The 13,713-nt window shown below is 35.1% G+C and overlaps 1 protein-coding gene across 2 annotated transcripts in view; it reads right to left on the bottom strand.

The window, feature by feature from the left end:
- Positions 1-13,713, bottom strand: part of CNTN5 (contactin 5) — a 686,534-nt gene that overhangs the window by 165,528 nt on the left and 507,293 nt on the right. For both annotated transcript variants that reach the window (XM_068669732.1, XM_068669723.1), the window contains exon 9: positions 300-402. In XM_068669732.1, coding sequence (XP_068525833.1) covers positions 300-402 — 103 coding nt within the window. The remainder of the gene's footprint in view (positions 1-299; positions 403-13,713) is intronic.

The following is a 13,713-nucleotide window of genomic DNA, read 5'->3' as shown; positions in this document are numbered from 1 at the left end:
TTGATTAAAAATTATCACAGTTAATAAATAGGTGAACGTGATAAAATTTTCACTGACTAACTTTTTTTTATTTGTGAGAACACTACTTTTCATTTTGATGGAGTCTTTTAACTTAACTGAATTACTGTTCACGTAAATGGTTGGGCAGGGAATTCTTAAGTGGCTACTTAGTCAATTGGTTACTTTGAGTATGCAGTAAGGGCTGTGTGAAAATGAAATCCAGCAAAATAATGAAGTCACAAATTAGGCATGTCACATCTTAGACAATGATGTCTAATTATAAAAGAATCTGGACTTACTTGCCAAGCGCAAAACACTCCATCTTAACGGTAGTTCCTTTTGCTGCTGTAACTGTGTAAGGAAAATGAACTTCAATTTTTGGTTCATATTCCCCCATCACACCTGGAAAATAAGGAACGTTTAAAATATGAAATATCACCACTCTTCCATACATGAGATTATCACAGAACCAACCATGTGGATTGCTTTTTAAACCTGCCCAGCAGTAAAGCTAGTAATTGATGGAGATAGCCTTGGTTCATCTGATTTGCTCTACTCAGATCCAGTACATATTTTAAAATGCTCTTCAGGGCTACCAGCAGCACTACAGCAAGTTTAAGAAAAAAAATATTTCTCAAACACAGGTCCATATTTACATTTTGAAAGATTTAAGAAGGATGAGAATTTTCTGAGACCAAATATTTATTTATCAGTGCAGTGACAATTATAATTATAATTATAATAAAAAATACACATATGTTCTGTTCAACTGAGGACCTTCCAAGATCAGCAAGAAAAACTCAACATTTGTGTGCACAGATGCAAATACAGATATGTAGAAACACAAAAAGTTCAGTTATTTAGTTATTTAATTTTCAACAGTCATTTTAATATGGAAAATGGTTAATTTAATCAAGACAACATGCTTGGTACACAATGAGAAAAACAGTCAGGGATGTAGAAAATATAAACAATGCCATCAACAACGTTATGAAGAATTTGTTGTGGAGTGATTGACATTTTGGAGAGCTGCAAGAGTTTAGAAAATTAGAAATGAGTGGGGGAAGGAGGCAGGTTATGAAAGGTGAGATGAGAAGGTTTTTATTTGATATGTCTTAGAGAGAGGAAGTATCATGGTGTGAAAGGGAGGAAAAGAATATATGATGCCAACAACTCTGTTCTGTTAGACACGTTGGGCTATTGGGGTAAGCAGTACTCAGCAGCTACATTAAAGAAAGTGTGTATTATTCAGAAGATGAAAAATGAGCTGTGGATACACTGGCAGCAAGACAAATCTAATCTAAATCTAAAAAAATCAGTCAAGATTCTCCAAATAATTCCAGAGCCAGCGACTAAGACTTAAAGAGAAAAAGAAAAGGATAAGAGATATCTTATGCAAGAGAAAATAAAGAAATAAGTAGGAACATGGAAGTAAGGGAATATAAGATTTACAGCTGAGAGAACACCAGCATGCAGAGACAGAAAGAAAATCAACCTATAAATTGCGGGAATAAAAATCATATATATAAAAGGCTGAACGGTAAACAGCTTTGCCTTTTTTCATAGAAAAAATAAAATGTTTATTTCGGGATGAGAATGCATACACATCTAAACATACATGTCTTTAGGGGCTAAAGTTTACTGAGAAAATCTAAATGTGTCAAATCAAAAGAATGTTATTCTGTAAATAATGTGTCTGTATGTAGCAGTAGATTTCTTTAAAATAAAAATCATAACTATGCAAGTAATATATATACTAACAATTGTAACATGTGCGACCTATTTTTCCTCAAAATCATGACCAAATCAATGTTTTGACATTGTTTCATGAACTCCTTGAGAAATACTGACTGAAATACCGACCCTTGAATGAAAAGGCACATTCTGAATCAGTTCTATCATTTAAGCTTAAAAGGTTTTGCTTTTTGCTTTTACAGGAAAAAAAAAAAATAAAAAATTAATCTTTGTGTCCTGGGTATTCAAATAGTCAGGACATCACCCGAATTTAGTCAATTAACATTTTCCCTAGCCTAAATTGAAATCATTCCTAGCCTAATCTGTCATAAAAGAATGTCCCCAGTGGCTCATACTATGTTGATAAATTTCATAATTTAATTATGCTCCTTGTGACTTCTTTTACTGTTTCCTGACTTTGTGAGTACATTTATGAACACCAGTTTCTGATTCATCTCATTTGAGTCATTTGTGAATTTATAAGATATTTGTCATATTCCCTGTTAGTTGTGTCTTTTGCAGACTGAAAGATTCAGTCTTGAATTTTATTTTAAAAATATTATTTTTTAATAAAAAGATTATTAATCCTTCCTCACACAGAATCTTTAGTAAACTTGAAATCATTCCTAGTGACCATGTTATGACATTTCAAATTACCTGATACTTTGAGATGGGAAGTGAAAACAACATGCCGATATGGAAGCTGAGGATCTTTATATCACAGATTTTTCTTGTTTTGTTTGTTGTGTTAAAACAAGTCCATAGGAGGGCCATGAAGATGATCAGGGAGCTGGAGCACCTCTCCCATAAAGACAGGCTGAGGGAATTGGGGATGTTCATCCTGGAGAAGAGAAGGCTCCAGGGAGACCTTACAGTGGACTTCTAGTATCTAAAAGGGGCCTACAAGAAAGCAGGAGAGGAACTCTGTCAGGGATTGTAGAGATAGGACAAAGACTAATGGTTTTAAACTAAAAGAGGGTAGATTTAGATTAGACAAATAAAAGTTCTTTATTGTGAGGGTGGTGAGGCCCTGTCACAGATTCCCAAGAGAAGCTGTGGATGCCCCATCCCTTGGAAGCGTTCAAGGCCATGTTGAATGGGGCTTTGAGCAACCTGGTCTAGTAGGAGGTGTCCCTGCCCATGGCTTAGGGATAGAATTAGGTGACTTTTAAGGTCTTTTCCAACCCAAACCATTAGCTGATTCTCCTATTCACCGATTCATATTGTCCCTGACTCTTCAGGAATTTTTTATAGAAAGTGAGGTTGTATATTAAAATAAAAGCCATCTTTTATTTTATTTTTAAAAAGCCCTCTTTAAAAGCCACGTTCATGGTATATGGATATATGGTAAGATATATGGTAACCGTATGGTTATGTGATACACAGGATCATACCTACTGGTATTATTTAACATCTTTGTTGGTGACATGAACAGTTGGATTGTGTGCACCCTCAGCAAATTTGCCGATGACACCAAGCTGAGCAGCATGGTCACATGCTGGAGGGAAGAGATACCTGGATAGGTTTGAGAGGTGAGCTCATGACAACTTCATGAGGTTCAACAAGGCCAACTGCAAGGTCCTGCACCTGGGTCAGTGGAATCCTGAGCACAAACACAGTCTAGGTGATGACAACAACCTTCCATTACTTAAAGGAAGCCAACAGGAAAGGTGCGGAGAGACTCTTTGTCAGGGGGTGTAATCATTGGTCAAGAGGAAACAGGTTTAAACTAAGAGGGTAAGTTTAGATAGGGTATAAGGAAGGAATTCTTCACTCAGAAGGTGGTGAGGCACTGGAACAGGTTGCCCAGGGAAGCGGTGTATGCCCCATCCCTGGAATTGTTCAAGGCCAGATTGGCTGGGGCTTTGAGCAACCTGGTCTAGTAGGAGGTGTTCCTGTCTATGGCAGGGGGGTTGGAAGTAGATAATCTTTAAACTCTCTTCCAACTCAAACCATTTTATGATTCTATGATTCTACTAATTGCATTTTTAATGTATTTTCTGTCAAGACATTTCCTATAAAATTCAGGCTTACTTACTCCTTGGATACTTCTAAAGTCCTATTTAAAAAAATGCATTTTATTTCATTGAATCATTGAGTTTCATTGAATTTCTACCTGCCCATCCTCTAAATTTGAAGCCAAGCGAAGGAAAATGGTGATTCCTGGTTCCTTTAAAACTACTGTATGTGTTTAGTCATGGTGATTTATTATTATTTGTAATGTCTATATTTCATGTAAAATTTCTTCTGTTGAAACTTCAGTTATGGAAACCTCAAGGTCTTTTGTAAACACTGTTGAAAATAATTCATTTAGCATGAATAATATAGCCTTATACTCTTTTAAAGGAGTTTCCTCAGTTCCCTTTAAGCCTCTGCCACTCTGCCAACTGTTAACTGTACAGACTCACTCAGATGTTTTATGCTTTGATTATTATTTTTTTAACTGTGCTTTAATGTAAGACTATTCCTAAAAACAATTTTGTTAAATTGTCATATGGAATTAAATATTTGCCTTTTTTATCCCTGAAAAATTCATCTTAAAATAGAATTAAATTATTCATGCCCTTAAAATAATACAATGCTTATGAACACATCTAAAGGACAGTATTATGTTTCAGTTCTTATGTTTTTAATGTAACTCCCTTTAGTAGGTACAATCTATACAACTACTGAATGCTCTTTGCAAATCATGTAATCATTTCATATTCCTAATGAAATGATCTGCTAATATTTTGTACCATATACTGTTCTTCTGGGTTATTGTTACATTAGCAAGCAATATGCCTGCAGCAACTGGCAAAAGAATGCAGAAAAACTACTAAGTGATTGCATGGTGTCCCCATGTTATCAATGCTCCTTGTGAAAATTAGGAAACAAAAGTTTATTATTGCAAAGGGATATTTTTCATCTTATGATCGAAGTTTCATCTTATTTCAAAGAACTTATGATCTTTGAGACCAAGGAGGACATTACATTTGCATAGACTTTAAAGGAATAATCAAGGTCTTATCTTCCCATGTTACATTATAATTGCTTTGCTATGACTAATGTACCTCCAGGCTCTTGAACTTTCCCAAATTCTGTTTTGGTCACTATCAGTCAGTAATAGCAAAATAACCCTTGTGTGCTTTTTCTCAAGATTTTTGTTCATTTGCATCAGGTGTTAAAAAGAACCCAAACTTTCAAGAAATATTGAGGCCTTGAGCTATGTACATTAGAATCAATCTCTCAGACGTACACATGACTCTCTTTCATCGTTTGGTTAAGGCCATAAAAAATTCCGTTAGACATTTTTTTATTTCCAGTTATTAAGCATGAAATACAGCAATAAATAAAACTGATCAGCAGAATAAAAACATAATATATGATTTTCAAAATCCTAACGAATCACAGAGATCACATGGTCTGAGCACAACAGAGGAACACGAAGCTGTTCTCATGTTCCCATGTCTGCCCTTCCCATGAAAACACCTCCTTTGTGACAATCTTCCATTTCTTGCCTTCCCAGAAGTGACCTCAGTGATTCATTCTTCCTTAGAATGGATAGTTTACAAGTAAATCTTATCCCTGGTCTTCATTTGGAGACAAGTCATCTTCCCTGGCATTTTCCAGTCTCCAGGTTTCTGCCTTGTCAGTGTGCATGGGAATGAGAGCACTCTATATTGCTGTCCAGCCAGGGTCTTTCCTGGCCAGATGAGTTTGGACTGGAACACTAATGATCTTTCTATTATATCTATATTATCTATTATATCTACAATTACTGAAAAGACACCAATTTAAAGAACTGAACGTATTCCTGTACTAAGCACAGCTTGATCTTGCTAAAATGAATGGTGTGTTAAGTCACACAGTCAGAAATGGAGCTTAATATTTATAGAAGAGATGACTTTCTTATACCCTCTTTCAGATATGTTTTACAATGATGCAATGATCACAGAGCAATTGTTATATATTCTCCAACTAATATAATGAAAAATCTAAAAACAAACAAACAACAACAACAAAACATAAAATAAGTTTAATTTAATTTAATAATGCTCTGCCTCTACTTTTTGTCTGCCAGTCCATGACTTAGAAGCTTAAATAAAGAGTGTAGAAAAATTGTGAGTCTAAACTGTATCTACACAAGTACACTTTTCGTCTTCATGGGGAAAAAAATCAAACTGCTGAGAAATCATCACATCACCACATGTGTAGAGGCTAATGCTTCTATTCCATTAATCTTCCAGGTACTAACTACACTCTTGAAACTCCCAGAGCATACGCTTCTATAATGGCCTCTTAAATGCTTTCAGCTAAAATGATTTGGGCTTGTTTCAAACTCCTTAAGTAATAGGTCTTTAACTTACTTCAGAAACTTATTTTGAATGGAGCAGGTTACAGGGGACACTTGAATAAATGACTAATAAACTTTTAAGGTGGTAGAAATAAAAGAATATAAGAATATAATGTCATCAGAGTGCTAGGGAGAAAATGAAACCCAAAGAACTCCTATACTCAGGAGAAAGATTAGGGACAGATTTATACTTACTTATTTACATTATTTTGCTAGCAAAAGATACAAACTCCAGAATTCAGTGATTAAGAGTATTTACCTGAGAGGTTTGGATGAGATACCTGATCTTAGCCAAATGATGTAGGAATGTTAGTCTGTGTCCCTTACAGCTGAAATAGCACTTTAATCACAAAACTATTGCTATTCTTAGTTGTTTGGGTGTTTCTGGCAATTTCTGGTAAACTTCCCGAGGAATCCCTAAGAATTTTCTAATAATTAAAAAATGTGTTTCTTAACACATGGTAATTCTGATCTATTGGGTGAATCTTGATTCAAAACCAAGATTTTGATTAAGAAACTGCTGCAGCAATGCTCAGGTATGCTCTTGTACTATCAATAATCTCCTATTAATAATGTGATGCAAACTAGGGTTATCCATTGTAGCATTTTTTTGACAAAGGAATATTTAACAAATTCCCTGAAGATCTGTACTTTTAAATGTCTCCATATATTTATCTGGGAAAGAAAGCTTTGAATACGGTCATTTACACTGACAATACAATCATAGTATAAACTGAATTAATTCAAATATAATGATGATACCCATCCATTACATCCTGACTGCAGTGGAATTTTTCAGTGCATTGTGAAGAATTTATTGACTCAACTACCATTGACCTTATTCTAAATACTGCACGTGCAGTAAACCTCTAAAAATTTACTGTGGGAATGATTGTTTTATGATAATTATCCACAATATTCTTTCCATTAGAGATTTTTCTTGATCTCTTTTGAAAAGTCCTAAAAATTTTTATGTGAAATTCTGTTCGGCAATGCACTAAACGCTAATGTACCTACGTTTCTGTACATTTCTCCAAGAGAAAGTCCCATCAGATATCACAGGACAGAAAGAAGCTGTTACTAGAATCTGTCCAAATAACAAAGGAAGTTCAATAACTCAGCATCTGGGATTTAGTAGTTCAGTGTACATTTGGGAGCTAAGATGTTCATATATACCTAATTATGGGGGTATATATGTATACATAGAAGAAGATCAAATTTAATAATAATAAAAAAAAAGTTTAAGTAAAGCTTAAACAAAACTTTACTATTCTCACTTTAAAGTCTTTACAGTCCATTTCAATTCTCTAGCAGCTACCTTCTGAACTCTGTCTAGAAAGCCTTTTATAGAAATAAGATTTCTGATTGTTCAGCCTGGAGAAGAGGAGGCTTAGAGGCAACTTTATCGCACTCTACAGGTACCTTAAAGGAGGCTGAAGCAAGGTGGGGGTTGGTCTGTTCTCCCACATGCTGGTGACAGGATGAGGGGGAATGGGTAAGGTTGTGCTGGGGAGGTTGAGGTTGGATATTAGGAAGAACTTCTTTACCAAAAGGGTTGTCAGGCATTGGAATGGACTGTCTAGGGAAGTGGTTGAGTTGCCATCACTGGAGGTCTTTAAAAGATGTTTAGATGAAGACCTTAGTGATATGGTTTAGTGGGGGACTTGTTAGTATTAGGTCAGAGGCTGGACTAGGTGATCTTGGAGGTCTCTTCCAACCTAGATGATTCTGTGATTCTGTGATCATGAAACACTTAAAAAAACTAGTTATTTTACTCATGTGTCATACATATATCAGAGATTTCTGTCTCTCTTAAAGAGAGAATAAAACTGAGAACAGTTTATTTTCAATACAAATGGATGTGTTATGACTAAGAGAAAGGACACTGGAGCCAGTGAGAAGAAAGGACACTAAGGACACAAAATCAATAAGGTAAACACAGAAAAAGCACTGAGGAGGATATTGATACTTTCTAGTTCCAAACAAAAGGTCAAAGTTTCTAATTTACAGTTTAGGCTGGGGAGATTTCTATTTATGTGTGTTTGAAATATCAAGCACTAACAATGACTAACAAAGATGGTTGTCTTTTCTTTCTTCTCCTCTGTATATGAAAGTCTTTATTAAGACAGAACTTAGACTTCAACCCATCAACTTTCTTATGTATATGTAAGATAGCATCTAAGCTGTCCTGCTAAACCCAGCACAGTTGGAGCTGGATGAAATCAAACTTTGTCCTCTGGACATTCAGAGATGAGGGAGGACATCTTGTATATAACATTCCCCTACAAAGATTTGTGCATATGTAGATGTATGAAAACTTGAAAACCTGAACATTTACATTGAACATGTGCAAGAATGTTTCTTAGCAGCCACACACACCAAGAAAAAACAGGACTCCATTCCACCAGACAATGTGTTTTCTTGCATGAGTCCTAAGAATGGAAGTCAACAGGAAGCCAAAAGTATCACTGATGTTTTTCTGTTCCATTTCATTTTTACCAGGGAGGAGATTGGGAGACTGTGCTGAAGTTGGCATAAGAAATCTGTTGCAGTTTTTTTTATATTTATATATTTTTTTCCCCAGACATCTCTGGCCAATATTTATTTTTCCTTCTTTCCAGTTGCCTGCTATTCACAGAATCACAGAATCGCAGAATCATCTAGGTTGGAAGAGACCTCCAAGATCACCTAGTCCAACCTCTGACCTAACACTAACAAGTCCTCCACCAAACCATATCTCTAAGCTACATCTAAACGTCTTTTAAAGACCTCCAGGGATAGTGACTCAACCAATTCCCATTCATCCAGGTCAGTCTCACAAAAGTTATTCAGAAACATTTGCAACTGTTAAGATTATATTTGTCATCAATTTGGACAAATTTTAATTTAGTCACTGTTAATTAAAATATTGCCCATACACTTCTGAATGAAATCTTAATAACAACAGTTCCGTGTAACATAATCACAGAATCACAGAAATGTAGGGGTTGGAAGGGACCTTGAAAGATCATCGGGTCCAACAACCCTGCCAAAACAGGTTCCTCAGAGCAGGTTGCCCTGGTAGGCATCCAGACAGGCCTTGAATATTTCCAGAGGAGACTCCACAACCTCCCTAGGCAGCCTGTTCCAATGCTCAGTCACCATCACCTTGAAGAAGTTCTTTCATAGTGCAGAACTTCCTGTGCTCTAACTTGCAGCCATTGCCCCTTGTCCTGTCCCCACAAACCACTGAGAAGAGGTTGGCTACATCCTTCTGTCCCCCACCCCTCAGATATTTATATAAGCTGAGGAGATCTCTTCTCACTCTTCTCTTCTCCAGGCTGAACAGACCCAGGTCTCTCAGCCTTTCTTCATAGGAAAGATGCTCCAGGCCCCGTATCATCTTTGTGGCCCTCCGCTGGACTCTTTCCAGGAGATCCCTGTCTTTCTTGTACCGGGGAGCCCAGAACTGGACACAGTACTCCAAGTGAGGCCTGACCAGGATAGAGGGGGAGGATCACCTCCCTTGACCTGCTGGCTACTCTCCTTTTAATGCATGCCAGGATCCCATTAGCCCTCTTGGCCACAAGGGCACAGTGTTGGCTCATGGTCAACCTGTCGTCCACCAAGACCCCCATGTCCTTCTCCTCAGAGCTCCTCTTCAGCAGGTTGTCCCCCAGCCTGTACTGATACTTTGGGTAATTCCTAATCCTGAGTTGAATTGAGAGGAACATTTATTTCTCCAGTTCATTTATTTTATGTTTTTGACTTTACTATGCATTTGGATCAGCTAACTCTTTCATTTATTTAATAGTTTCATAAGTCATCAGGAGGAGAAGCAAAACAAAACTACATGACTACAGAAAGCGTGCAAGATGGTACAAGTCTAGAATCTTAAATTATGTTAGCTAATTAAAAACAACAGCTTCTTTTCCAGTAGACAAAGTTGCTACAAAGTAGTGGGAAAACTTAGCAATTAAAACTCCTTGAATGAAGTTACCGTAACAGAACTCAAAGAAAAATAAACACAAAGCAAACTTTTTCACAATCTAAGAGTTTTTGTTCTGTATTGAACACTGGGACCTAATCTTTTCACCTGTTGCTCCTGAGATGTTCTCCTGGTTTCAGCACATTTATATTGTCAAAAGACCATCCCAGCATATTTTCTCTCTGATTTTTATTTATTTATTTATTTTTTTAGACCAAATCTTTTGCAAAGAGCATCTTTGAATTTCTGCATTTTTTTGATAACGTGATTGAGCCATGCTACAATCAATATAAAACTCTCTGAAAAGAGTTATAAAACCTCCCCCCTACTTACAGATTTTCACTTATAGTTTTAGGTGGAAGGACCACTGGTTGGCTGTAACTAATGTGAACTCTGTATTGAAAGACATAATTCCCTTATGCTACTATATGTATGTCCTTGTTTTCTTTTTGTATTAAAGAAAATTTTTTGTTTGTTTGTTTGTTTTTTAATGCTATAACTTCCTTCCTATTATTTTTGACAGCCTTGTAGCAGGATCTAGATACAAGAACCAGAGTGAAACAGATAAGAATATGGTTCTTCAAAATGTTTGTTTCCCATGAAGTATATATAAATATATTTTTCATTAGAGAAAAGAAGAGATTGAGTGAAGTCTTTTATTTTCAGTTACACGATGACTCACCATAAAAATAACTTACTACAGTTTTAGGGGAGAAACAGGAGTAGTGAACAGATTATTTTACCAACCTTACCCTGGAAAGGGGGAGTATACAATTCCCATTTTATACTTTGATGTGTCTGTCAGTCTTATCATTGTCTCTGGAGTTCAAATGGTCTTTTACCAGAGAATTTGGATCTGCTTGAAAAAAAACAAAGTGGGATCCTTTCAAGTTCAAGTTCAGTCCTGTAGTATTATGAGGAGTTCCCAAAATTCCCTCACAGTCTTGCACTTCTTTTAGAGATTTTCCCAATTCAAATATAAGCTATATTCCAAGAATATTCTTAGAATATTCCAAGTTGGTGGTAAAGACTCAGGAGGATCATTGACTTAAAATGGAACCCTCCTAAAATTGAGTCAGTTCTCTTTAATGTTTTTAAAACTGATTTGGATGCAGGACTCAAATGCTTACTCAGTATGTTTGCAGATAATACTAATAACATATTCAAATCACATATTCTAGAGTTCAACCTGAATAAGCACACTCAGAACCCATTCCATCACAGAAAAGCAGAGATGAATATTCTTAATACCTAGATATCCATACTATCAAGACTAATAACTACATGATGAAAATCAATAGAATTAGGACAGACATGATTCAGTTCATGGAACTATAATGACATGGAAAAAATTGTGAAGGCTAATCTCTGCATTCAATTATATCACAGTATATCTGGTCAGGTACACCAACCTCAGCTGAGCTAAACTAAACTAACTTGCTGTAATGGAACATAGTAGAAAGTGTCCTCTGATGTTTGAGACTGTACAGGTTTTCTTTCTTTCTGGAAATTCCACTCTGGCAAAAACACTAGGCAATATACACAGAGATAAAATGAAGAACTACTTAATTCTCTCCTGTACAGTAATAATGTTAAAGTTAACATCTTTTCAAGAGAAATTTAAAAAAAAAAAAAAAGAGAAAAAGAAAAAAAAGAAAGAATTAAAAAGTGTGAATTTCAAATATGTGCTTTATACTATCAAAAGTTATGTTTTATACCACCTAGGTTTCTATTTCTTAAATTTGAGGAAGTTTTCTGTTATTTTTATTAATCAAAATACTTTACTACTTTTAATCAGCACCCATGCCAACAAGGATCCATGTTAGCACACTGTTTATTATTTGTTAAGTGTTATTAAATAATTCCTCATAGTTTCTAATGCATTATAAAAGCAGTTAGTGAAATTATATTTTTTTTTCCTGGTAAAAGTTTTTTATCTCCTCAGATAGTTTTAGAGTGTTTTTATAACCCAGCTTGAAGTGAAATTGAATTGTATGAAATGACTGATTGTCAAGGACATCTGAACAAATAAGGTATTCATTTTATTCAGAATCCATTGAAGGATTTCTTGATGTTTTTATTTAATTTGCTTCATATCGAGGAGCTAACTTCCCCTTTGAGACACATCATGAAAGAAATAAAAGATTAATAAAAGCCAAGGAAGTTCCTACATTCTTGCAGAGTTTGACAAAAAGCCTTAATATTATTCTGTTTCTTCCTCATAGATAAATAGGGACCAGTGTTATAATTGGATTGTTTTTGTCACAGGCTGTCCATTCCCCTGGGTACAGGTACTGTTTATACCTATACTGCAATCTATTAAAAAAGAAACCAACCAACAAACAAACAAACAAAAACAAAAACAAAAACAAAACCACACAAGAACAATGACAAATATATCAAGTATTAGATTTTTGAGTTAATGAATACATATGTCCAGAGAATAGAGAACATATAATTTGTTTTATTTATATAGCACCATTTGTAAATGCTGTTTAAAACCACAAGCTCTTCCTTTGGTTTCTGACAAATGAGTTGACTGAGTAGGATTATGCCAGTTGGGATGCCAATCATTAGAAATCAGAAAGCTGTATGGTTTTTTTTGCACTTAAGTGAATATTTGAAAAGTTGAAAGTGATTCAACTCATTTTTATATCTAAAAGCTCAAAAATATAAGGCATATTCAAAATTACAAAACAGTACTCAGAAACATAACAGTAAGAAAATGTTCAGATACATGGATATTTGTTTTAAAAATCATTCTATTTTCTCACTTACTTAAATATGGACTTGTTTATAAGAGCTCCCTCCTCTCCACAAACAAGTAATTTTCTGTAAGGCTAATAAGCATCTCTTTTCATGGCAGAGAGGTGATCTAAAACTAGATGATCTCTAGGGTCCTTTCCAAGTCAAGCCATTTTATGATTCATCAGTTTTATTATACCATATATTATATATACATATACAAAATTCTGACATCCCCCTTTAATATTTTAAAATAAACAAGTAATATAACCTAAAACAATCTATATCAAAAGGAAAAAGCATAGTATTGCTATTTGAGTATTTTAATTGTGGTCCCATGTAGTTTTTAAAAGGTTATTATGATTGCTGTCAGTGAAAGAAGTAGAACAAGGCAGAAGTTTTAAATAATGAGACCCAGTTGCTAAACCATAACATTTTCCTTAACATTTTTTCAAGGTAGGATTATGAAAACTACAAGGATAGGTAGAAAATTCCATTCTCTTCACTAAAAAAAAATCCCCAGTCATGCAGAAAAGTAAATGCAATTTACTAAGAAATATTAAAGAACTCCATTGAAACAATAGAGAGTTTTCAAAAATCCCAACAGACAAAAATGAAGTCATAGGAGGCTGGTAGAAATTCATACATGGGAAAGAATGAATTGGGAAATTGTTCAGGAGCAGTTCATCTAAGTGCATTTGCCTCCCCTGTTTTCCAGCACAGTTCAGAAGGCTGGATCATCACATCTGTATGACAGTCAGCCATGAAACACACATTTTCTTGAAGCTAATATACGTATATACTACCCATTTGACATTTAAGTAAATTTTCACTGTTTTCCTTCACAGAGTTTGTTTCATAGCTCAGTGATGTAGACTGCTGCCTTTATCCTTATTTATCCATATTATGTTATGGATAATCAATCACAGGA

Source organism: Anas acuta, chromosome 1 (genome assembly GCF_963932015.1).
Source record: "Anas acuta chromosome 1, bAnaAcu1.1, whole genome shotgun sequence".
Taxonomy (NCBI): Eukaryota; Metazoa; Chordata; class Aves; order Anseriformes; family Anatidae; genus Anas; species Anas acuta.
The sequence above is the reverse complement of the archived record's forward strand: the minus strand, read 5'-3'. Positions and strand labels throughout refer to the sequence as shown.